General features: G+C 33.3%; 1 protein-coding gene across 2 annotated transcripts in view; it reads right to left on the bottom strand.

Annotated features, from left to right (window-relative positions):
* The window catches only part of GABRG1 (gamma-aminobutyric acid type A receptor subunit gamma1), a 72,839-nt gene that overhangs the window by 5,995 nt on the left and 40,854 nt on the right, over nucleotides 1-25,990 (bottom strand). Inside the window, exons 4-8 of one of the 2 annotated variants that reach the window (XM_045998096.1) lie at nucleotides 15,370-15,590; nucleotides 14,472-14,554; nucleotides 10,408-10,545; nucleotides 10,149-10,301; nucleotides 4,857-5,068 (exon numbers count right to left, since the gene is read on the bottom strand). In XM_045998096.1, the coding sequence (XP_045854052.1) occupies nucleotides 4,857-5,068; nucleotides 10,149-10,301; nucleotides 10,408-10,545; nucleotides 14,472-14,554; nucleotides 15,370-15,590 (807 nt within the window). The remainder of the gene's footprint in view (nucleotides 1-4,856; nucleotides 5,069-10,148; nucleotides 10,302-10,407; nucleotides 10,546-14,471; nucleotides 14,555-15,369; nucleotides 15,591-25,990) is intronic. The other variant, XM_045998097.1, reaches the window with a different exon arrangement.

Raw genomic sequence — 25,990 nt, 5'->3', positions numbered from 1 at the left:
TGTTTCTCAGAGAAAATGGAAACTTGAGTGTGGGAGCTATTGTTCCCACCCAAGACACTTCAGAAACACTGTAATGCAGGATGAATGGGGATGCTAAACAGGATGGAAAACATGATATTAGTTAAACATCTATCTCCAGAAGAGCTACCGCTATTTGAACCATTGCTCATCTGTGCATATAAAGAAGAAGCAATGCTGACGGGTCAGAGTCTGCTTATGTTTAGAACTCTGTAACTTCTAAAAATAAATGAACAGATAAATTCATGCCTCTCCAGGGAGGATTAGGGCTTATGAAGCGATATTGGAATGTTCTAGTGATATTCATCACTTAGAATGCACATGTGTCTGTCTGGAAGCAGTAAGATGTCATGCTTCCCATCCACACACATGAGAATGAAATGTGACAGCTGCTCACTCAACAGTTACTGGCCAAGCTTGCAGGGCCTACTGGTGAAAAATCACAGAGAACTTCCAAGGTAAACTAACAATACAAAAGAAAAACATGAAGACAGTCAAGTGAAAAAAAGATATAATACTCGTTTTTTTTTCCCCCAAAGATTTATTTATTTGTCAGAGGAGACAAAGAACATGCGCACAGGAGCAAGGGGAGCAGCAGGCAGAGGGAGAAGGAGAAGCAGGCTCCTGCTGAGCTGAGAGCCTGACATAGACCTCTATCCCAAGATCCTGGGATCATGACCTGAGCCAAAGACAGACCCTTAACCGACTGAGCCACCCAGGCATCCCTAAGAAGTTTCTTTTATAATTTATATTTACTGTAGAAAATATTTTGCTTCTGAAAAAGTATGAAACCAGTCATCTAATTGAACTAATTCCCTAATAGTATCTTTGTTTACTTCTGATTTTTAATTTGTATTGTACTTTATGTATAGTATATTTTTCCATAACTAGATTTAAAGATTAATGAAAGCAAAACAAACAAACAAAAAAACAAACATATACTATTGTTTTGTGTGGGTTTTTTGTTTTTTTTTTTTCCTCTCCAAAGTGCCTTATCCATGGTTGGTGAAATAAATTTCCATCATTGTACATTTTAACTAAATTGAGAGAATACAGTAAGTCAGTCTGTCCTCAAATGGATTAAAACAGGACCCTGATATAGGTATGTATAACATGGTTTTCTGAGATTCCTAATCATCTACTGGAGGAATATTCTAGTCTCAACATGACCACTCTTTAGTTAATAATGAGGGCTTACCACAATTACATTTCTATGACCTTTATCTGTTTCATAGTCTTGATTTCATCCTTTAAATTTCTAAACTTCTTAGATTTAAAAAAAAAGGTATTGACATAAACACAATTGAATCATATTCTTAATAAGTATAAATAAAAACGCAATAATATGCATTAGATGGGGTGGAAATATGGACCAAATGAAAACATCATTGATATTCACAATAAAAATTAAGAGAAAGATATGGAAAGAAGGATCAAAGGATGGAAGGAACAAAGGAAGGAAGGTGGGAGGTAAGGAGGGAGACAGAGAGAGTGAGGCAAAGAGGAAGAGAAAGGGTCTAATATATCACATACAGTAAGGTAAAAAAGCATTTTTATTAATTTGTGCTTTTAAAAGGATTCATGGAAGCTCAAAACCTAAATTGGGACACAGCCAAATATTATCTCTTTTTAAAATAAATTGGAATATTCTGGGATCCTCAGTTAAGCAGTCAGACCTCAAGAAGTTGATTTGGGTTTTGCTTAATAAGACATGTTAATCTTCCGACTCTAGTCAAGGTCTTTTTTTCTGACTTACTGCCATAAGCCATCTAGAGAACAAAAGGAGGAAATGCTAGATTTTAAAGTATTCAGAATTTTGAGCTTAAGAAAGACAGTTTGGATATGGAAGGGAGAAAGAGAGGAGAAGAGGAAGAAGGAGGAGGAGGGAAGGGGGAAGGGTTAGGGAAGAAACAAGAGGAAGAAGAAGAAGAAGAAAAACAGAAAGAAGAAGAACAACAACAACAAAGAAACATTTGATAGGGAGATGAACCATGAGCACTCTGGACTCTGAAAAACAGAGGGTTTTAGCGGGGAGGGGGGTGGGGGGATGGGTTGGTCCTGTGACAGGTGTTAAGGAGGGCACGTATTTCATGAAGCACTGGGTGTTATACACAAACAATGAATCATGGAACACTACATCAAAATCCAATGATGTACCACTGTATGGTGACTAACATAACATAACAAAAATAAAAATAAAAGGAAAAAAAAAGAAAGAAAGGGTGCCAAAGCAAGATCCTGCAAGACTTGTGTGTTTGATTGTCCTGGCTGGCAGAAGAAAACGCAGACTCTAACAACCATTAACTAGAGCACTTGAGACAACAAGCAGAGCTGTTTATTCTTCATAGAAGTGCATTCTGATTTACTTGATTAACAAGACCAGATGGCTGACACTGAACCAAGCAGGGAGTCAGATTTGATTACTGATTTCAGTTTTTCAATCAAAATGTCATTTAGTATTTAAAGAACTCATAAATCACATAACTGAACAGAAAGGAAAGACTATAGAACTTTATTTTGGCTCTAAAGAAAATATTTTTTTGTACCCAGGTAGTCGGTTATACGTACCAATTTAACTTTGGATGTTTGAAATTTAGTTTTTCAAAGCTCATATTTATTTTTTATTCTATATATATATTTTTTTATCTTTACTCTTTGCTTCCTGGGCTTGATGCTAAATTTTAAATATTTAAGATAATTTTTTTTCTTAAATAACTATTCTAGAACATTGTGTAGGACATGGATGTCCTTAATAAATATTTGGTGAATGAAAGATGAAAAATATCATAATTTTAAGTTTTGCACTCCAATGTTTAAGGTTTCTGAATAAATGTGACAGTCAAACTGATTAGTTATAGTCCCAGAGTAGACACTTGGTTGATTGTCTTTGATAATATAATAGTATGTACCTTATATATTCCTAGAATGAAATCAAAGAATTTATGTGAGATTGTAGATTTCCTGATTTTATTCACAATTTCTAGAAGTAAAATTTTCAAAGTAGTGGTTGAGCATAGCTATGGATGAGTAAATAATGAAATGGAAAATTCAGAGAGGGTACTTTGCTTTGATTAAAGGAAAATAGTAGAAAACCTGTATTTTTTTTACTTAAAAATGTAGCAAATGGATATTCAAATTGACATCATTGCCCTCAGTTGATTTGTCCCTTCAGGGGCTACAATATGTCTCACGGATAAGCTAAAATAGGATAAACTGAGAAAGTCACAGGCTAATTCTGCAATGTAAGCTATCAAATGTGTACTTCCAGCAATGTCCCCTGCTCTCTTGGAATACTCTGGGAAACCAAAAGCTAATGCGCATAGGGTTTGGTCCTTGGAATATAACATGGAAAATAAAATATAATTTAAAAATATGTCAAAGTTTTATAAAGAAATCAATGAAAAATGGGAGGAGGGATGAAAAGCATCACATCCTAGAACTTACTAAATTAGGAGATAATATGGAAAATTCCATGCTTTATTATATACGATCTATGGTAGGCTTACAAGCTTGCCACTCAAGCATAGCTGTTGTATATAGTTCTCATTTATTTAGGTATTTGGGAACAAATCTGCTTTGAAAACATTTGCTAGAATCAGCAATAAAGTGCCATTTTGGTCAAAATTAGAAAAACAGATGTTTGCTTTTCTGAGTCTTATAAGAACAAGAATATAAAGGAAGGATTACAAACTTCAGGCACCAGAAAAGCCTGGGTATGAGTCTTGGATTTTTCACTTCCTCAGACTGTCCTTGTGCAAATTACTGAACTTGTACTCAGAAGAGCATGAATGAAATCATGCAGGTAAAACACCTGGTATACTCAAGAAATGTTGGATATTATTTTAAGGTTGTTGTAATTGCCATTAGATAAGAATTTATAGTCTATCATCCAACACTTAAGTATCTTAGAATTAATAGAACCAATTCTAATATATCAATTTGATGTTATACATGTTGAAGTAGATATAGGATAGGGAAGGGGAAGTAAGGGCACAGAAATATACACAAACCCAAACCACTTTTTAGCTATGACTTTCAAACACAGCTGAATCCTAACATTAAAGAGGGTTCTTTAACTCTAAAAATGAAGCAATTTTTTGAGCCACCTATCATTAGTAACCAAATCCTAAGAAACAAAATAGAATCAGAGAGAGATCTTAAATAATTTTTTTAGGTACAAAGAATCTACCATTGAGGAAAAATCACAGTGTAAGAAACCACTCTTTGAAAGGGGACCCAAGAGTCTTTTCTAAGGGGAAGTATTAATATATACTTTTCCTGGTGGGCAATGACAGAACAGTCATTAAAATCTTATGCTGAGTGAAATAAGTCAAGCAGAGAAAGTCAATTATCACATGGTTCCACTTATTTGTGTAACATAAGGAATAACAGGGAAGACATTAGGAAGAGGAAGGGAAAAATGAAGGGGAAAAATTGGAGGGAGAGATGAACCATGAGAGACTGTGGACTTCAAAAACAAACTGAGGGTTTCAGAGGGGATGGGGTTGGGGGGATGGTTTGGCCTAGTGAGAGCATGTATTGCATGGAGCATTGGGTGTTAATATGCAAACAATGAATCTCAGAACACTACATCAAATCTAATGATGTACTGTATGGTGACTAACATAACATAATAAAAAAGGAAGGAAGGAAGGAAGGAAGGAAGGAAGGAAGGAAGGAAGGAAGAAAACCTCCCTCCAGTTTCATCTTAATGGGATTTGGCTTTTGTTAGAGTATCTCAAGAATCCCTATTAGTCTAAGCAAGTATAACATGAGTATTCAAAACAGTATTTCGAATAGTAAGTTGCTGTTTATAAAAATAGGGATTTTTAACATACCGAGCTTTTATTCTTTAGCTTTTTGTCTCTAGTAGTCTTTACTTTTTTGTTGCTGGTAAAATAATGCAAAGTGCCATATTCCATCAAGGCTGCAAAAACAAAAATGAAACAAACAGAAACAAAGAGATCCATCGCAGTCACATAAGAAACCTTAGGTAAGGACTTCCTGGCGATTGTGCTCAGAGTTGTCATAGTCAGAACTGTAGTGATACCTGTGGAGGGAGGGGGGAAAATACAAAATAAAACATAGCAACCCATTTTTATTCTTCCAACTAATTTGGCAATGTTGGGAGTAGAAAGAAACAATGGAAACAAAAGGATTTGATTACCCGCGATTTACAGAAAAAAATGATTGGTAACCATAGCTACCTTACTTTCGATGTGATCTTCGTGTCTGCAATGAGTTTTAATCATCTAAATTTGTGGACTACAAGTTGCTGACTCTGCACACTCATTTTTCTATTCTTCATAGCAAGAGACTGTCCAGTTTTTAGCTGGCATGAGGATGAATGGAAGAACTTCTTTGACACTTTTGCTCAGCTATGTGTGGACACAGGCCGAGCTCTAGCCAAGGAGAATTAAGTTAAGAGTGTAAACAGTGTCCAACAGATGGCATTAAAAATGCAAAAAGGGCGTCAAAAGTTTCAAATTTCCAACTGTAAACTAGATAAGTCATAAGTCATAGGGAGGTAATGCAAAAAGCATGTTGATTATCGTTAATAAGGCCGTGGTGTATATTTGACAATATACAATTGTTGTATATTGTCAACAATTACAATTGTTGTTGAGAATAGATCTCCAAAGTTCTCATCACAAGAAAATAAATTTTGTGACTATGTATGTTAACTAGGCTTATAGTTCTGGTCATTTTGTAACATTAGGTTGTACTCCTAGAACTAATATAATGTCAGTTGTATTTCAATAAAAATAAAGGATGGCATTAAAGAGACAGAAGCCTGTCTTTCCTTCTTCCTCACAGCTTTCTCCATGGAATGCAATGGCTAGAGCACCAACAGCCATCTTAGAACATTATATAATCATAAGAATTAAAATCATCCACAACACCAGCAGAAAACTAGAGGGAACCTGAGCCCCTCACACTGAAATCACCTTTTGACTACATACCTCTGGGCTTCTCACATGAAACACAAATACTCTTCTACCTAATAAGCTACAGTGATTTGAAGTTTTCTACAACACATAGTTAAAATTAATCTAAACTAGCACAGTGTTTCTATATGCAATAACTTGAATTAGCACTATTTTTTTTTTTAATCTCAAAGTTTAAGCAAAAAATACTGGCCAGCTTTTGTCAATGGCTAAAAAAAAGCACTGGGAAAATCTTTATATTTTAAAGAATCCAGCATATGAAATTGGGTATCTCCCTGGGCCTCAGCCCTGTGTATGTATCTCTGTGTATGTCCCTGTTTCTCTTTAGTGGTGGCTTTCTTACAGTTCTTACAACTGCTAATCTTGATACCCCTAACTCACAGCTGTACAGGACATATCTCTCCTTACCTAAACTGCTATAATTCTCATTCTATGTCCACCAAATATAGCTCAATGAATGGAATTATGTACTCTCCAAAAAGTATTTATTGTAATGCAAAACTCATCCTAATTTGGCCAATTATTTATACCGTGACAATATCAATGATGAAAAAAAATGAAAGGGTCTCTTTAATATAGGGAAGGCAATACTACCTTTATCCTCATCTCTCCTTTGAAACATGCCCTAATAATTCCTCTTATGCACTGTCTTTTTACGTTTATCATCACATAGGATTGAAAAAAAAGCGAAGACAGGGTTATGATGTATTGGGAGCCACGGTGACAAATTTAGGTTCAAATTCTAACTCTTCTATCTACTAGCTCTGTGACCTTAAGGAAGTTTCTTAAATCCTCTGTGCCTTTCATCTAAAAAAATTGACACAGCAATATCTTGCTTAGTTCTTATAATACATTTGTACCTAAGATATTTATTTTATTTATTAGATCTTAAGGTGGATACTTAGATTATTAATTTTATGTCTTCCTTTCTAATATTAGCATTGTAAAGCTATAATTTCCTCTTTAAGCAATGTTTTAGTTGCACCTCATAAATATGTATATGTTAAATTCTAATTAATTAAAATTTAGGAATATTTTCTAATGTCCAGTTTGACCCAAAGGTTAGCTAAAGGGTCATTTTAAAATTTCCAACTAGATAAGGTAATTATTATCTATATTATTTATATTAATTATTTTTTAAAAAAATTTTTAGAAAGGGGGAGAGAGAGAAAGAGAGAGAGAGATGGAGACATAGGGAACATCCCAAGCAGGCTCCATGGCCCCACCACGAAGCCTGACTTGGGCCATGGGTGCCACAATCCTGAGATTGTAATATAAGCCAAAATCAAGAGTTGAACACTCAATAGTTTGTACTACCCAGGTGCTCCTATTTATATTAATTCTTAATTTACTTCCATTTTGGTCAGAAAATATACTCTGGTAAATTTTGGTCTTTTCAATTTTTTTGAGATCTGGGTTAATGCTCCATATGAACTTGAAAATATGGTATATTCTGTAGTTAGGTGTAGTCTTCTATAAATATCAATCAGGTCAAGTAGTTGATAATTTCATTCAGATATTCTACATTTTCATTGATTTTCTTCCATGTACTTTTTCTATCAGTGATGAAAAAGGATGTTAAAATATCCAAATATGATTACAGATTTCTTTTTTCCCTATTATCTCTGACAATTTTTGCTTCAATCATTTTTAAACCAAAACTATAAATGCTAGGCATATGGTAACTGCTAAGTGATTTCCATGAATAAACAAGTCTTTCTTCTTCCTCACCTAATGCATTTTTTTTTCTGGTAACTTACTAAATCATAACATTGTCACAGTCAGACAAAAGTAGATTTCCAAATATATTCCTGGTTTCCATACTTATGTCCCAATTTACTAAAAAAAAACCCTTAAAGATAATGTGTGTTTTGATTTCAGTATCAATGACTGCATTAAATTTCACTTTATTAAAATACTATTACATTCCTATTCATAAAACAATGAAAACGAGAGCAAAATTTAGCTTTCTGACATTTCTTTAATTTAGTAATTATTATCACAGTGTTAGCTTAAAAATTGGTGGATTTCCTCTTAAAATATCTTTGAATCCATGATAATAAGAAAATCTTTGTGTTAGTAAGCAGATTCATTTATATTTCCTGCTCAAAATCCTACATGTCACATTGAGAATAAAATCCAAAGTCCATAAAGTAACCTACTAAAGCTACATGATCTAATAGCCACATCTCCAATTTCATTTTTCTCTTCTTGACAGTTAGTTCTAGCCGTAGATGTCTTTTTTCTGACCTTCAAGCATGATGGCAGGGAAGATCTTGTTTTAGGACCTGGTAGTTCTCCCTGCCTGACTTACCTTTCTACCACATATCCACCAAGTTAACTCCCATGCTTCACTGGGTCTCTGCTGCCTCCTCAAAGAGGTATAGCCTGACTCCACAGGATAAAATAGCAAACATCATCTTCACACCCATCTCCTGCCATTCTCTTGCCATTTATTTTGCTTTCTTTTCATAGTCTTTATTACTTACTGTTGTCATATGCTCTTTATATTTGTACATTACCTGCACATCCCACTAAGACATAAATGCCATGAACATTGGGATTTTATAGTTACTGTTCACTGTTAACACTGAAGCACTTAGAATACCGCCTGCTTCATAAAAAAAACATTTGGTAAATGTTTGCTAAAACACAACATGGAATAAATAAGCTCAGGAAATTGTACTTCCATGACATATATATGCATGTATGTATTTGTATGCATATACTTGGGTAAAAAAATTTTTGAGCTCCAAATACATAGGGCCCAAAACTGTAAGAGATATTCTTCAAGTTAGATCTGGCTATGACTTATCTAAATGTTGATATGCTAATATTAAAAAGTATGAATTCATATAATAATACAATTCCACAACTGGCTATTCCCTTTGAAGATATGATGGCATGATTTCTGACTTCATACAAATATCATGGTAGAAATAGTCTCTTCAAATTGTCTTTGGGGAAAATATGACAATAATGTTTAAAAACAAAAATATAATATTTAAGTCATATTCATAGTATCATACAAAGATTCTGAAATAATTTATTTACATTGGAACATAAAATAATTTGAAATAATAATAGTGTAAATAGGAAACAAAACTCAGGTATTGAGTACATTTTATTCACTGGCTGTAAGTACACTTCTCTTTAGACCCCCCAGGGGACTGCATTTTCAAATATAGAGCTGGGTGCCTCAGGCTTTATCTTGCGACTTCTATATGATTTGCCTTTTATTGTATTTATTAAACAGAGTTATTCACCAGCTATCATAAAGCCACATGAAAACCTCATTATTGTTGAAAATAGACTGTCCCAACTTATCAGTAGTGTGGTTCATATCTTGCACTGATCTTGGGAATGAAATTGATCAATAAGTTATCTTTGTATATATACATGTATATGTATATATAATATATATATAATATATATATAATATATATACATATATACATATATATAATATATATATAAATATAATATTATGTATAAATACATAAATGAAAGTTATTTTCCTTTAAACAAATGCACAGTAATTAGATACATTTTCTTTTATGGTTTTGATTATTGCAATTGATTGCTAAAGAAAGAAACCAAAAGTTTAGTTTTTCAAGTATGAATTACAAATTACCCTCTTAATCAGTGTTATTGTGCAGACAACTCTCAAAATATTCATAGACTAATTACACATTTTATAGATTACAGAAGCCCAGAAGTTTCTTGCCCCTTTCAGTGACTTGCCCTTTAGAAAAGTTCACTGTTGATTAGCACCATTGTAAGAGCAGGGGATTTCAAAGCCTTCTAAACACACATTGGTCAATAAATGCTGGCTATCAGTGAGTCAGCTAAAAAATAAAATAAAATCTTGATGAACAGTGATTAAAAATATAGATCAAATTGAGATTCAGGGATTATGTATGGTTTTTGTTTATTAATTCCTGCTGAGTATTTATATTTCCTTTGAACTCCATTAGCAGGAAATTTTTAAATTCTTTGTGATTCTACTTCCTGCTTGTTTGTCATATAGTCATTTCAACATTTTATAAAGCACTAGAGTACTTGTAAATTTTTGCTTGATTGTAATATAGAGGAATATTGTAACATATTCAATGATGAACTTTCTTCACATTAAATATTTTAACAGTCCCATGATACTATAGCATAATATTCATATCATACCAAGTGATGTTCTTGCCGGTACTGCATCTTTATTGATCCAAAAAGACACCCAAGAAAGAACAACGGTCAGGATACATGGAATGTAGGTTTGAATAGTGAAATATCCCATTCGTCTGCTCAGGTCAAAAAAAATGGTCATGATAACATAATCCCCTGGAAGAAAGAAGTTTTATTTTTGCTATTAAAATATATAAAAGTATAGATTCAAACCTATAGATTTAAATAAAAAGTCATTCATTGATTGGCGTTTCCTTCTTACCAGAGATTGTGTGAGAAATTTCAGTTGAGTTCCGTAACCCTACAAATGCAAACTGATATAATCTCCAGTATTTAGGATCAGCCACTTCTACAGAAGGTTTTTTCCACTTATACTCAATTTCATTTTTAGGGTACCCATCTAGGTAAAAGTTAAAATAAAAATATATAGATTACCAAGATTCAAATCTGTTACTGCTTCAATACCAACATCATTCCAAATTCATTTTTATATTATAGGTATGTCAAATATAGAAAACATGGCATAAAACATGACATAAAATAGTTTAAAAATAATCATATAATGATTAAATAATGATAATCCATGTAACTCCACTTAACTAAAGAAAAAAAAATAGAATCATGTTAGTGTCTAGGGAAACTCATGTGTCCACTCTGATATAGTATTCCGTCTCATAAGTAGAGGTAACCACTAACTTGATTTCTGTAAAATCCTTCCCTTGTGTTTCTGTTATTGATTTTCTGATATGCATTTCTGAACCATAGTTTATTTTACGTTCTATTTGAATTCTAGATTGTTGCCGTACTAGATGCATTACTTTATAATAGTCACCCATGCTAAAGTATATAGCTTTAGTAAATTTGTTCCATTATAAAGATGTTCTGAAATTTATCTATTTTATTGGTGTAGACACCTATAATGTTTCTTGTTGGTCAATATTAGCATCACTACTAGTAATATTACTATACATACTCACAAAATTCATGCATGCAGATTTCTTTGGCATATATATATATAGGTATGGAATAGCTGGGGTCATGGGTTACATACAATTTCTATCATTTCATAATAATGTATGAGACAGTTCCAACCTTCTTTTCATAAGGAGTATATCAATAAATTTTCTCAGCAGCCAAAGTATGAACGTATACTTGGGTTCATAGTCTCATTCAACTTGATGTGGACAGTCTATTTTTACTGGTCTCTAAGCATATTTTATTTCACATTTTCCTGATTATGAATGAAACCTAGTAATTTTTTCATATGTTTATTAGATTCTTAAGTTTCTTCTTTGGAGAACTGCTTGTTGAATCACATATGCCTTTATTGGATTTTCTCTCTCTCTCTCTCTTTTTCAGTCTGAATTAGTTTTATATCCTGAATACTAGATCATTGTTATTTGTGTTGAAAATGTTTTTTCATCTTGGAAATTTCTTAGCATGGAGGTGCCTTCTCTCAAAAAAAAATTTTTTTTTCCCTGCCACATTTCAGAAAAATCTACAAGGATTTTTCAAAGTAATCAAGTGAAGGAAATTTGGGCTGCAAATTCATGTGAGTGTGAGTTTGTAATTATACCCTCTCAAGGAGTGACTTCATCCTAGTTTGCTGATTGCAGAGTCAACTTTTCTTTTAGCCATTAGTGGTTTTGTGTGTGTATGTGTGTGTATACACATCTGTGTATATAGGAGGGGATGTTTCTTCATGTTACCCTAAGCGTCCAGCCTTTGTAACCCAGTTGTACGTAGAAATTATGTTCTATTAGAATTCTAATCCACAAGGATGTCGAAGTCACAGCTCAAATTTACCCTGTTTGGCAAATGTCCTAGAGTCAAAATTGGCTATAACCTTTCTGGATTCATTTTTTTTTTTTATTTTTAAAGATTATTTATTTATTTATTTGACAGACAGAGATCACAGGTAGGCAGAGAGGCAGGCAGAGAGAGAGGAGGAAGCAGGATCCCCGCTGAGCAGAGAGCCCGATGCGGGGCTCGATCCCAGGACCCTGAGATCATGACCTGAGCCGAAGGCAGCGGCTTAATCCACTGAGCCACCCAGGCGCCCATACATTTTTTAATGCTTCAATATCTTCCTGGGGATTTCACTCACATGTTTTTGAGAAGATTTTTAATAACATAAAGTTTTAAATTGTTTCCAACAAAAGTATTGGTCTATTACATTATAGGAACAGAATTCAGTATCAACTTAAAACATTTCCAAAACATTATATCACTTTGTACCAGGATAGCCTCATCAGCCATTCAATGAAATAGCACATGTCTCCTCTAACTTATTAAAAATCTGTTCCCTCTTTTCTTTTTTCACATCTTCTTTTTGTTTTATAGGGCTCTAACCATCCTGCTTTTCCATATTTTGTATTTTTTTAGATTATCTTTATCAATGCAATAAAATATAGTCATAGTATATAGGAGTATGGGCACAAATAAAAATAGCTTGCTATTTAACTATTCTAAATTTCATGATGTTGAGTTTTAAAATGGGGTTGTATTGAAATCTTTTGAATATATTTGTTGTGAAGTATTAGGTATAGAAACCTTAATTCTCTGCTGGATCCGTGCTCAAATCTGAAAAGTTAGCTATGATTATTATGTTTATGTTAGTGATAACCAATTACATTCACAGGGGCAGATTATTAATTTCTAGCAATGACAATCAAAGCCAAAGAACTATCACACTGAGAATTTAGTCATGGTGTCTAGGAGGCAAGTACAGTAATTACTACATTTTCAAATATTTGCATTTCAACTATTCCTTGAGTGCTTGGATTAATCAAGTCTTTGTTATGATTTTGGTGTTATATTCATTGAGACGTTAATGTTAGAAAATTAAAGCAGTGAGATAGATTATAAATTTAAAAGGACATTTTAATGAGACAAAAATCCTTAAGAAAAGTCAAGACAATCATTGTCCATGAGATTAAGAGTCATTTATGGTTTGTCTCCCTCCCAATCCCATCTTGTTTCATTTATTCTTCTCCTATCCCCCTACCCCCCCATGTTGCTTGGACATTGGGGAGGGGAGGGGAACCATAAGAGACTATGGACTCTGAAAAACAACCTGAGGGTTTTGAAGGGTCAGGGGTGGGAGGTTGGGGGAACAGGTGGTGGGTAATGGGGAGGGCACGTTTTGCATGGAGCACTGGGTGTTGTGCAAAAAGAATGAATACTGTTACGCTGAAAAAATAAATAAAATGGAAAAAAAAAAGTAACAGAAAAAAAAAAAAGACAATCATTAATAGAAACAACAAGAGATAATTGGGAATTTTGTTAATGATTAAGTAGGATAACACTTGTGAATACACAAAATCTACAGTGAATAAACAGTAGAATGTGATATATGAAAAAGTCAAGTTTCAATAGAATGAAAATAGTAGTTTGTGGATATAGGCAGTAACACTTTTTAAACTCATTTTACATGGTTTCAAGACTTATTCAATTATATATGATCTAGAAAAACATTTTAATAAAAATATAAACAGTAAATATGAAATAAATTTGATATTCATACAGAAAGATAATAATTATTTTCTTTGAACAAAATACTTTTTATATTCAAATTATTTAGTTCTAATCATTTCTCTGTGTTTCAATCTTTCTTCTGAATAAAATAAGCTTATTTCTACGTAGGCTTTTCCAATTCATTAAAGTCTTCTCAAAGCTTTGCTATTCATGTAGTAAATATTATTCACCAAACCAATCTTTGAAACATATTTTAAAATCCAATGTAATAAAGATAAATCTTGCCTCATGGAGATGAATAAAATTTGAATCAATATTATATTCATAGCAGTGTTAAAACATTTGAACACAAACCTATCTTCAGGACTACTTTATTTAATCAAAATAGGAAAAAGATACTTGGATAAACCCAAAGTTTGTAAGATGATATAATTAAAAATATACATTTATTATGCATTTATTGTCACTTTTTAATTTAAAAGCAAGAAAAATATGTCATTTGTAATTATTTTATTTGAGAGACAAACATACTCCACACTTCTTAAAATTATATGTTATATTTTATCTCATTTTATTTTATACTTTTTTTTAAAGAGTTTATTTATTATTTGACAGACAGAGATCACAAGTAGGCAGAGAGGTAGGCAGAGAAAGAGAGTGGGGAAGCAGGCTCCCTGCTGAGCAGAGAGCCCAATGTGGGGCTTGATCCCAGGACCCTGGGATCATGACCTGAGCTGAAGGCAGAGGCTTTAATCCACTGAGCCACCCAGGTACCCCTATTTTACACTTTTAAATAAACAGAATCTAAGGCTAAAATTCTATAAAATTATCACATATTTTGTCACTTACAGCTTGAAAATTCCAGTGGACAGGAATGTTCATCCATGGGAAAGTTATGAAGCTGAAGGTAACATTCTGCATTAATTGTCAATCTATTCAAATGAAAAAGTAAATATTAAATAATGGAAAATAATTTAGAGCATTAAAAATCCTTTGTCTAATTTTCAAGAATAATTTTGGTCTCTAATAACAGACTGTGATAAATTAGAAAATAATAATTGTAATGTTTCAAAGTTTTATGTGGTAATGTTCTAGCATTCACAAGTAAGAAAATTCTAAGATTTTCCTCTCCAGTCAACTAAGCTGCCACTATACAATTTCTGTTTACAGTTTAAATTTTATACTTCAGGATCACAACAAACACACACATGCAATTAACAGAGCATACATGGTTAAGGATGGTGATTGTTTTCCATTAAATTTTCATAAACTTCTTTCCATTAAGGATGATTCTTAATAAGATTAGGATGATTCTTGATAAGGTATGTGATGATATGTTCAAGACAATGAGTTAAATAAATTTGAATCTTCATTTAATCCTTTCTTAAGAATGTTTTACTACATTATTGAATTTTATAGCAGGATTGGCTCCTAGAGAAAATCTCAGTCAACAATTTGCATTATGGATTAAAACACATAATGTTCACACCACACTCTCTTATGTTTCAGAAGAGAAGGATATCAAGAGGGTTTTTTTTTTCCCTTTGCTTTTAGTCCCTTTCATATACCAGTTACTCTGAGCTTAAAAAAGAAAGTTTCTAAAATATTCCACCATTTTAGATTTTAGTGTATGAAAGGAACTCAACATTTCTTTCTTTGTAAAACTGAAAAAGGAAAATTTGTGAGTTGATCAAGTATTTGTATGGGAAATAAATTAGAGCAACTACATTTTTTTCCACAGTATTACCTTAGAGTATATAGAACTCGTCCATCATTCCAAATTCGAAGCAGACGATTAGGAGTTGTTATCCAATGTGCATCAGATTTTCTTGAGTTTCTGAAGAACGTGTCAGGAATCCAAATTTTCCCTACCATATTGCTGTTAAGCATAAGCACTTTCATGGTACTGTTGAATTTTAAGCGACTGTCAAACCAGGTTTGGGCAAAAATTATATCTATTGTGTATTCCTGAAAGATAAAAAGAAGGGTAACAACCTATAATAGTAAAGTCACTATTCTAGATGTTTTCTTCAAATGCTTAAATTTTTACATTATAAAGTTTCTGTAAGTAAATAACTCTTAAACTCAGTCCTTTCAAAAAAGAAAAGTGTGGCATTATCTTAACCTTCCTCTTTAATTTGTTACCTGAGACATATAAATAAAATCCAAAATACTAGTAATAACTGCTTCCCAATCACACTGTAAATTTTACTCAAGATTTTATAATACATGATATATAGTCACTTGATATAAAAACAAATTATCTTAATGTCAAGAATTATATTAATTTTTGTGATATTTACGTGGAGCTGAAGCTTCAAAAAATCACAAATAAGTACGGAATCAACATGCAAATGCTCACCAAATTATCTAAACGACATTATATTGTCTTTTATCCAAAAAATTAATTACAATTATGTGGATTCATTGTCTTCAAATGTTTCAAACAAATCACACACACACACACACACACACACACACACACACACACACACACCCTTATTGAATGGGTATAACATGCCAAGCACTATGTTGAACTTTGTATGTATCCCATCCTTAAAACCTTACTTGCAACCCTGTGAAATAAGTACTGCTATAATCTTTATTTTTAAATCACATTTATTGAACAATACAGAAGTAAAATAATTCTCCCCACATCACAGAGGTAAATCAGCAGATGATAAGGAGACTGAATCCCAAATCCATATCCACAACAACCACATATAATGGTGGTCGTAGTGGGGCCTGATGGGTGCCAGGATTAGAGCACAGGTTGTACCCATTATCAGCAAGTAACTGTAAAGAGGAAATTGTGCGGTAATGAGAGAAGCTTCAAGGAAGTGATTAGATATTATCTACTTTTATACCCTGACAAAATGCTTGCCATATTATAAGCATTAAACTTGATTTAATAAAATTAATGAATAAGAATGTGGTAATTATCAATGCTATTGAGGACAGTGATTATATGTATGTGTGTATAACTTTGATATCAAGAGAAATAAAAGAGTAAACTGAAAAATATGAGGTATTATATAAGTTACTTCTGGTGGGAGAGATTGGTTGCTCACTCCTGATACAATGCCAGCAACTGATCAATTTACATGGGTGGGCATATTTAGTGTAAGAAATGGAAGTGTAATTGGGAGTTTGACAAATGAATGAAAAAAGGTAAGGAAAATAATAAATAAACAGACTGGAGTCAACTTGTTAATAGGGAAGTTGCATCAAATCCTAATTTCGAAGCAGGATATTTATAATTGTAATTTACATGACTAGAATAGGAAAAAATCGAATAAAGAAGAAATAGAGACTGGAAAGGTAAACCTTCTTTTGTGTGTTTTGTTCTTTTTCTTTTTCTTTATTTATTGAATGAATTTGACATGTAACATTATGTAATTTAAGGTAAACAGCATACATAAAGCTACTTTGATACATTCATATACTGATTGCCATTGTAACAATATTTATCACATTACATAATTATGGTGCATTACTCTCTATATTCATCTATCCTGTGCATTAGATCTCTATGGCTTACTTACTACTTACAAGTAGTAAATACTTATTTTGCAAATAAATTTGTTTTTTTTTTTTTTGCATTCTGCATTACTTAACAGTTGTAAATACTTATTTCAAGTTTGTATCTTTAAACACTATCATCTTGTCTGTTTTGGATGAACAGTGTTGCAATTTGGGAAAGGCATATACATATTAATAATTATTTAAAATCCAACAAAGCCCTAGACATTATACAGTTGAGTATGAGATGTGCTTATAAAGGGGTTAAGCCATAGAGATAAACTACTATGAATAATATGTCTGTATTATAATGTAATATGTAATATTCAGTAATCTCTCCATATATTTAGCCTCTACTGTGTGTCATTGAACATGACATGAAGTCCTTCAACACAAAAATGCTTGCATCGTGATCCCCTCCTGAAATAATCTTGATTGCCATGAGGTTGCCAGAGTAATTTAGGGAGAGAGATGACTAAAAGTTAGTTCTTTTCAACTTACTATGGAATGGCACAGAATCAAACTATGCTGTGGAATAGAGGCTGAAGGTACTTTGCAACCAGGTAAGCTCTATACATTCCATTGCCAACAACTTGCTGAAAGTCTTGTTCATAATTCAAGCTGAGTCATACTGCAAAACATATCTCATAATACATAATGATGAAGTATATTTATTCTGTAGATGCTTAATCATCTTATTTAGTAACATTAATGGATTGGACATGCATTTAGGTGGGCCAATGTGCTCTCATAAAATATCATGGGTGTACTTTCTCACTGAATCTTGTGGAAAATCCTTGGACAGCTTTACAACAGTTATCTTTAACCCTCATTTTTATGGCCTGCTTCTCAGGCCAGATGTCTTTTCTTTGAAATAAATCATAATTTATCTAAAAAACCATTCAGAATCTAGCAGTGTAACACTCTGTTAATGACACGTTTTCTGGTTTTAATAGTAAATGCAAATAGAAGGAAGCCTTATACTCATTCTACAGTGGATCCTAAAAAGAGTATTTAATAAGTTTATGTGGCAGAATTACTTCGTACTTTTGTATGAAATCAAATAGTAGAAACTGCTTAAGATAAAGGATGAGGCTTACATAACTGCTAGGATCTCTGCTTGGCAAAGATCCAACACTGGTTGGTAAAGGAACATCATGCTACCTGATAGGTATGCTTGGCTGCCCTGTTCCTAACTAAAAGGGCATTAAAGGCTGCACTTGTAACATGTATAGGAGTGGGGTTTAGCAAGTAGAATCCTGCTTAGCAGCTGATAGGATCTTTCTTAAAATACCTGTTGATAAAGTGTTAATCTCCATTGAAAGAGTTATGATTTCTAAAGAGCAAACTCTGAGCAGAGTCTTGGGGGAAACGGGAAAATTTTCCTACCCATAATTATTCCCTCAACCTAGGACCAAGAAGAGAAAGATATAGAGCATGTGTCTTGATAATCCAACCTTCCTAAACCCTTTGCAGATGCTAATATTTCCAAGCTCTTTTAAATTGCTAATCCTTAATAAGTGCTTCACTGAGATAAGAAGGTCATTAAAGTTTGTGCTGTTTTATATGTAATCGAAAAATTCAATTTCATTTACTCATTTGTATTAGTGTAACTTCCAGAAAATGATCAAACTGCACTATTGTTCTTCATGTTCTTCTTTAGTGGTTATAATTATCTGCATAAGAAATAAGCAAAGGAAACATGAAAGGGAATCTCCATTTACTCAGCACAATAAGTACCATAGCGTCCAGTATAAACATTTTGCAATAAGGACCAGGGCATTTAACATTCAAGATCCAATGTACATTATGACATTTTGTTTTCTTGCAAGTTAGCTGAGAAAACAGCATGAGTGAATAAAGGTGAAGAAATGAGTCATCTTGATTTCTAACTCAATCAAATCAAAACATAGTTGATGAATGTGTGTGGCCCACAGTCTTCTTACTACATGGTTAGACTTGCAATCATGCACGTGTCTCACATTTAATAGAACTAGTTAATTCAATATTATTGTCTTTCTACTAACAGAAGAAACTTTGCACAAAATGCAGACGTGCCTAAGTAATTAAGATAGGTGCATAATCTTATAATGAAATTTGTTTAATCCTGATTGGTCTTCATGCCATGGCATTAATCTCTCCCTGAACTAGCTATTCCTGTGGCCAAAGTAGCATGCTGGGCCAAATAAGGCCAAATGTTAGAGTACATTAGATACAAGGCTATTGACATGTAAAGAAAGGGTACAGGTACAGCTAATCCACAGTACAAATAGTGTTTGCGGTAAAAGTTCATAGGTGGCTGCTCTGCTTTCCTCAGTTATTATAAATGCACTGGTTCTTGATACTAACACAATATGGTAAGTAAAATCTTGGTATTATTCTATTTTTCAAATAGAAAAAGGAGATTAGGAACAAAGATAATATATCAGGATAGACCATAGAATTCACCAGAAAAACACTGAGAGATATTTTAAAAGTAGACATGAATCCTGGGTTCAGTTACCCAACGTTTGGGATCTTAAGTTTTATGTCTCTAAACATAAATTTCCAAAAGAACATAGCATCATGTGCACTCATCAATTAACTTTTCAACAAATATTTTTCAATGTCTAAGTTACTTCTTTGTTGTTCTGGTTGTTCTGTTGTTACAAAGATTAAAGTGGATTCTACCTGTTATGAATACACTAAATATAAAATAAAAATTAGAAATCAATAAAACCTAGGAAAGGTACAGTTAAAGAGAAATGGAAACAGTAGAGGAAACTTTAGGAAGACTTTATGACAGAAGTTGTATTTAGCCTGAACCCTAAAGGATATATGAAATTCAGATACATGCTGGGGTCAAATAATAAAAGTGGGGAGGAAGTAAAGGTGGTAAAATGTAGGGCATAATGGGAAAAAAGAATGTAAGTCATATGTAATGAAAGGAATAGTGTGTTTTCTGTCCATCAGAGAATGTGCCTTCCTCCGATATATAGAAAATTCTAACTCTAGAAGAGTTTTTGAAAAAAATTATCTAAAATTACCAATTACCAATAATTGACTCTGGAACCTAGACAGAGCTCCATCCCATGTATTGCTGAGCTGAAAGTCTTAATACTTCATGTGTTAATTTAATCATGCATTTCCTATTAGATATTTATTCTTTTAATATTCAATATACAATTTGAAAGAGTAAAACATCAAACTTAAATAATCACAGATAGCTAAACCTTACAAAGGATACTAATTTAAAAAATTTCCAGTCCTTAAAAAGTTTGTAATATACTAGAGAAAATAGAATTAGATTCTAGATGTATATAACGAGTAACCTAAAATCTGGGGTGGGAACAATTCTTATGAACCTATTTCAGTCAGGGTTCTCCAGAGAAATAGAAGCCGTAAGGGGCACCTGGGTGGCTCAGTGGATTAAAGCCTCTGCCTTTGGCTCAGATCATGACCCCAGGGTTCCGAGATCAAGACCCACACTGGGCTCTGTGTTCAACAGGGAACCTGCTACCCCTCTCTTTCTGCCTGCCTCTCTGCCTACTTGTGATCTCTCTCTGTCAAATAAATAAATAATATATTTTAAAAAAAGAAAGAAATAGAAGTCACAAGATAGATGGATGGGTGGATAGATGGCTGGACAGACAGACAGAAAGAGAGAATAAATATATTTATCTTAAGGTTTTGACTCAGGAAATTGTGAGGACTTCAAAGGCAAAAACTTGCAGGGCAGGCCAGCCAACTGAAAAACAGAGAAGAGTCCATATTTCAGTCTTGAGTCAGAGACCAGTCTGGTGACAGAATTTCTTTATCCTGGAGGGACCTCGGTCTTTTCTCATAAAGCATTATCCAATTGAATCAAGCCCATCCACACTATAAAAGGCTGAGCTGACTTACCCAAAGTCTACTGATTTTTACATCTAAAAAATGTCTTCTCAGCAACATCTAGACAAATATCTGGGTACCATAGCTTAGCCAAGTGAACACATAAAATAGACCATCACAGAGATATAACAGCAGGAATAGACATTCATTATTTCAGGAAGCCTTAAAAAATTATACATTTGTGTATTTGCTAGACAAATTAAAATGACCAATTTTTTTGGTACAAAGAATCATATTTCCCCTGCTCATGTTTCTGTGTAAATCACAATCTTCATTTTGCATTTTGTCCTATCTCTTACTCACTCTACCTCTCAGAAAAGTCTGTTCCATATTTTTCAATTGGCTAAACAAAAAATATATATATATAAATGTATACATATATAAATATAAATATATATAAATAATATATATGTATGCATATATACATACATATATATAGTCATTTCTTAATAAATTTTTGTCTCTTTTTCATTTTCTGAACTCCAAACCTGATCAGAGTAATCTCTCAAAGTCTTAATGGAAAGCTGGAGTCAGTAGGCGCACAGGAGTGGCTGACAAAGCCAGGAGTCCAGATTCTTAACCCTATTTTACATTCCCACTTTAATCACTAATTAGAAAGGTTTGTTTACCTGTCTTCTATGCATATTTGTCAATGGATTCAGAATCCATGCAGAGGGATAAAAATAGGAGATATTTGGGTCCTTTCAAATGCCAAATATGCTTCAGAACACATAGATTGCCATTTTTTGCCCCATACAGATATCCACTTGTTAAGAGGTTCTCAGATTCAATTTTGGCATTGCATAAAGGTAAAAAAATTTGGAATTCTATTTTTCAACTGAAGGACTCCCAAATTAAGTCATACGATTTATGTTTATTTATGTCATATGTTTTGCAAAGTAATTCCAAAATGTTACCTGCCTTAAAATTACTGCATGGGATCAAATATACAATATTGCCTATTCCCTGTACCATTCATAGGGTAATAAGAGCTGTGGCTGTCCTCATGCGGGGCATCTAATGCTAGGATGAGAAAAGTCTTGGGCATGTCAATAATATCTCTTTCTATAAATCTACCATGAGAAATCCATTACTTCATATCTTGAAATTTTAAACAATAAGGTCCTCTAAGCATTTATAAATTTGTGAATTAAACCCTCCACAGTTAAACATGCCCTGAGAAGTTTCATCAAAATTATGTCCAATTGATACTGAGTATCACATGGAAGGACAATTTCTTGAAAAAATTCAAGGAAATTCTCCAATGCATAAGCATCAAAAGGATGTTTATGCCATTCTGCTTTTCTGAGATAGATATAAAAGAAGCACAAATACACACATGAATTGTGTGGCATCTGCAACACAGGAAGCTGAAGAGAGAAACAAAGACAATCTAGAAGGCAAAAGAAAGGCTTGCTAGATTCACCATAGCTGCATCAAGCACAAAGACAAAAACTTAAATGGCTGGAGAAAAAGCACTCAAGTGAAGAACCTAACATATAGTCAAGAGAAGTCCAAATTTTTTCAGATTGGAAATTTGGAGTACTCTGAGTCCATGAGTCAAGAACGCATTTAGAAGGGGGCAGTTTAGTGTAGTGATTAAAGACGAATGCTACCATTGGGAAGACTTGGGGGGGTTGAATTCTGAATATAACAATTTTCAGTTGCTTTGAGTATATTTCCAGTTCTTTATGGCTCACTTCCTCCTCTTGAATCCCTGTTGTCCATAGTATATAATATTCTTGCTAATATTTAACATAAATTACTTAAAACAATGATTTCACACATAGAAAGTATTCTATAATATTATGGTTATAATAATGAAGGAAAGGCTTCATGTCATTTTTAAAAGGGGGCAACAGAGCTTTTGCAAACATTCCCATTTACAAAGATTATAAGACACAGCCATATAATGCTTCTTCTGGAAGACGTGAACATTTTATAGACATAGTTTTATTTTTGAGGAAATTTCTTCATGTCTAGAGACAGCCAGTTTCAATACCAAGATTTGAAGTCATAAAAATTACCTAGCTTCTGGAAAGCTATAAGCATTCATATTATTAGCTCATTTGCAAAATTTGAATCAGTTAATCAGTTTTGTTTCATGAAATATTTGGCCCACTCAAAACTTGGGACACGGAGTCCTGTTTTTCTCCCACCTCAGGGGCCACTCCTTCTCAGTCTCCTTTGCTAGTTCCCCTGCCTCTTTCATATGCCTATGCAATGCAGTGCTTCAGGTTAATGACAGTCCCCTTCTCTCCACTCTCAAGATAATCTCATCCAATCCATGACTAAGTATCATATATGTAGTCTGAACAATGCAAAAGTTATATTCCAAATGCAGCTACTTCCCCTGAAATCCCAATATGCATGTATGACCATCTCCTTAATGTTTTCATTTGGATGGCTAATAGATACCTCAATCTTAAAATTTTGAAATAAAACCTTTGATCTTTATTATCTTCCAAAAACAAAAACAAAAAAAACAAAACAAAACAACTCTTCTCTCTCTTCTCTGTTTCATTAAATAACAAGTTTTCAGTGAAAAAATCTTGGAGTCATTCTTGATTCCTCTTTTTCTCTACAATTCCACTCTGGTCTTCAAAATACCTTGGCATCACTGTTTTTCAAGTTACTTACAAAATCTGACAAATTCTCATTTGTTTCACCATCATCAGCTTTTTCCTTGATTATTGCAATTATTTGTAACTAGTTTCCCTGCTTCCACAATTCACTTTGTATAGTTTATTCTTCACTCAGAAGGAAAATAGTCTCACTGAAAATATCAAGTCATATCACTGCACTGTTCTAATCAACACTTTTGAATCACATCCCCATACTCATTCAGCCAAAAAAAACAAAAACAAAAAACAAAAAACAAAATCCCAATATCCTTTCAATGTATTAAGGGACTCCAAATGATCTGAACCGTAATTACACCAACTTCTCCTACCTCTTTTAACCTTGTTAATTTTTCTACAAACACTACTGATGCATATTCTTATCTCAGAGCCTTTACTCCTACTATTCCCTCTGGCAAAGCGCTCTCCAGGTATCTGCCTGACTTCCTTCTTTAACACTATTGATTTCTATTCAAATGTCACCTGAGTGATACTTCCTTGGCTACTACATAAAATAAAACTTCACCCCCATCCTGACTTTTCTTATCACGTGCTTTGCCTCATTTCTCTTTATTCATTCATTACCGCTTCATATGTTATATATTTACTTATTTTATAGTGCCTCCCAACTAGAATGTAAGCTCCATGAGGGAAAAGGATATTTGATTTTTCAATACTATAATCTGAACTCCTCTTTTTTCACTAAGCATTCTTTGTTCATTTATATTTATATATATATATATTTTTTTATAATTGACACAGTGTGTCAATTATATTGTCACACAACGTCAGAGAAATTGACACACATTGGTTTCAGGCATATAATATAGTGATTCAACAACTCTATGTGTTATACCCAGATCACTGCAAGTATAAGTACCCTCTGTCACCATGCAATGCTATTACAATACCATTGACTATATTCCCTATGCTGTACCTTTTATTCCCATGTCTTATTAAATCCATAACTGGAAGACAATATCTCTCACCGCCTCCCCTCCCTTAGCCATTTTGCCCAACCCCTACATTCCTCCCCTCTGGCAATCCTTGTGCACTATTGGTGGGAATGTAAATTGGTACAGCCACTGTAGAAACAGTACAGGGCTTCCTCAAAAAAGTAAAAATAGAAATACAATATGATCCAATAATTCCACTACTGAATATTTACTAAAAACAAAACAAAACAAAACAAAAACATACACATCAAAAACACTAATTTGAAAAGATAAATGCACCCCTATATTTATTGCAGCATTATTTACAATAGCCAAGATAAAGAAGCAGGTCAAGTATTCACTGATCAATGAATGGATAAAGAAGATGTGAGATACGTGTGTGTATCACACAACACACAACGCACTATGAAATGTTACCCAGCCATAAAAAGGATGAAATCTTGCCATTTGTGACAATATAGATGGACCTAGAGGGTATTATGCTAAGTGAAATAAGACAGAGAAAGACAAATACCATATGATTTCACTTATACGTGGAATCTAAAAAAAAACAAAACAAATGTATAAACAAACAAAAAGCAGAATCAGACCTGTAAACTCAACTCTTAAATATAGTGTCTGGCATATAAAAGACCATAAATAGTTATTTATGGGATAAATGGAGATACATATATTTTAATCCCTGCTGTCTATAATGCATTTGAATTGACCTTCAGAGTTAGGCCAAAAATCTCATAAATTCAAGACTGAGTTCATAGTTTCATAGGCCTATGATCTAAACTAGAGTTATACAAATACTTTTACCTCTGCAGTGTGTGAGAGAAAGTTACAGTCTAATTGGGGAACTTCTAAATACACGGCATGACATCTGGAAAGAAATAATCTTCATGGTTACTATTAAAAGCATGGTAAGGAATTCTCCGCAACAGATGACTGATACTCAAGTGAGGACTCTGCTTCCTAGAGAAGCCCTGTCACCAATGAACATCTGTGTTCCATCTACATGGGTAATATTTGCCCTTGATTGGTTCAGTCCGAGATAGCTAGATTCTTTGTCCTGCTGTCTTAGTGTGACAAGTATTCCTGCATCTGTAGTTGCATTGTATTAAAAATATATTCCTCAAAATTAGTATACTTGAAATTTGTTAAAAGGGTAGATCTCAGGACGCCTGGGTGGCTCAGTCAGTTAGGCGTCTGACTCTTGGTTTCAGCTCAGGTCATGTTCTTGTGGTTGTAGGATTAAGCCCTGTGTTGGTCTCCTTACTCAGAGTGGAACCTGCTTCAGATTCTTTCTGTCTCTCCCTCTCACTCTCTCTCTCTCAAATAAATAAATAAAATCTTTAAAAAAATAAAAGGTTAGATCTTAAGAACTCTCACCATACACACATGCATATACACA

This window comes from Meles meles, chromosome 2, assembly GCF_922984935.1.
Source record: "Meles meles chromosome 2, mMelMel3.1 paternal haplotype, whole genome shotgun sequence".
Taxonomy (NCBI): Eukaryota; Metazoa; Chordata; class Mammalia; order Carnivora; family Mustelidae; genus Meles; species Meles meles.
The sequence above is the reverse complement of the archived record's forward strand: the minus strand, read 5'-3'. Positions and strand labels throughout refer to the sequence as shown.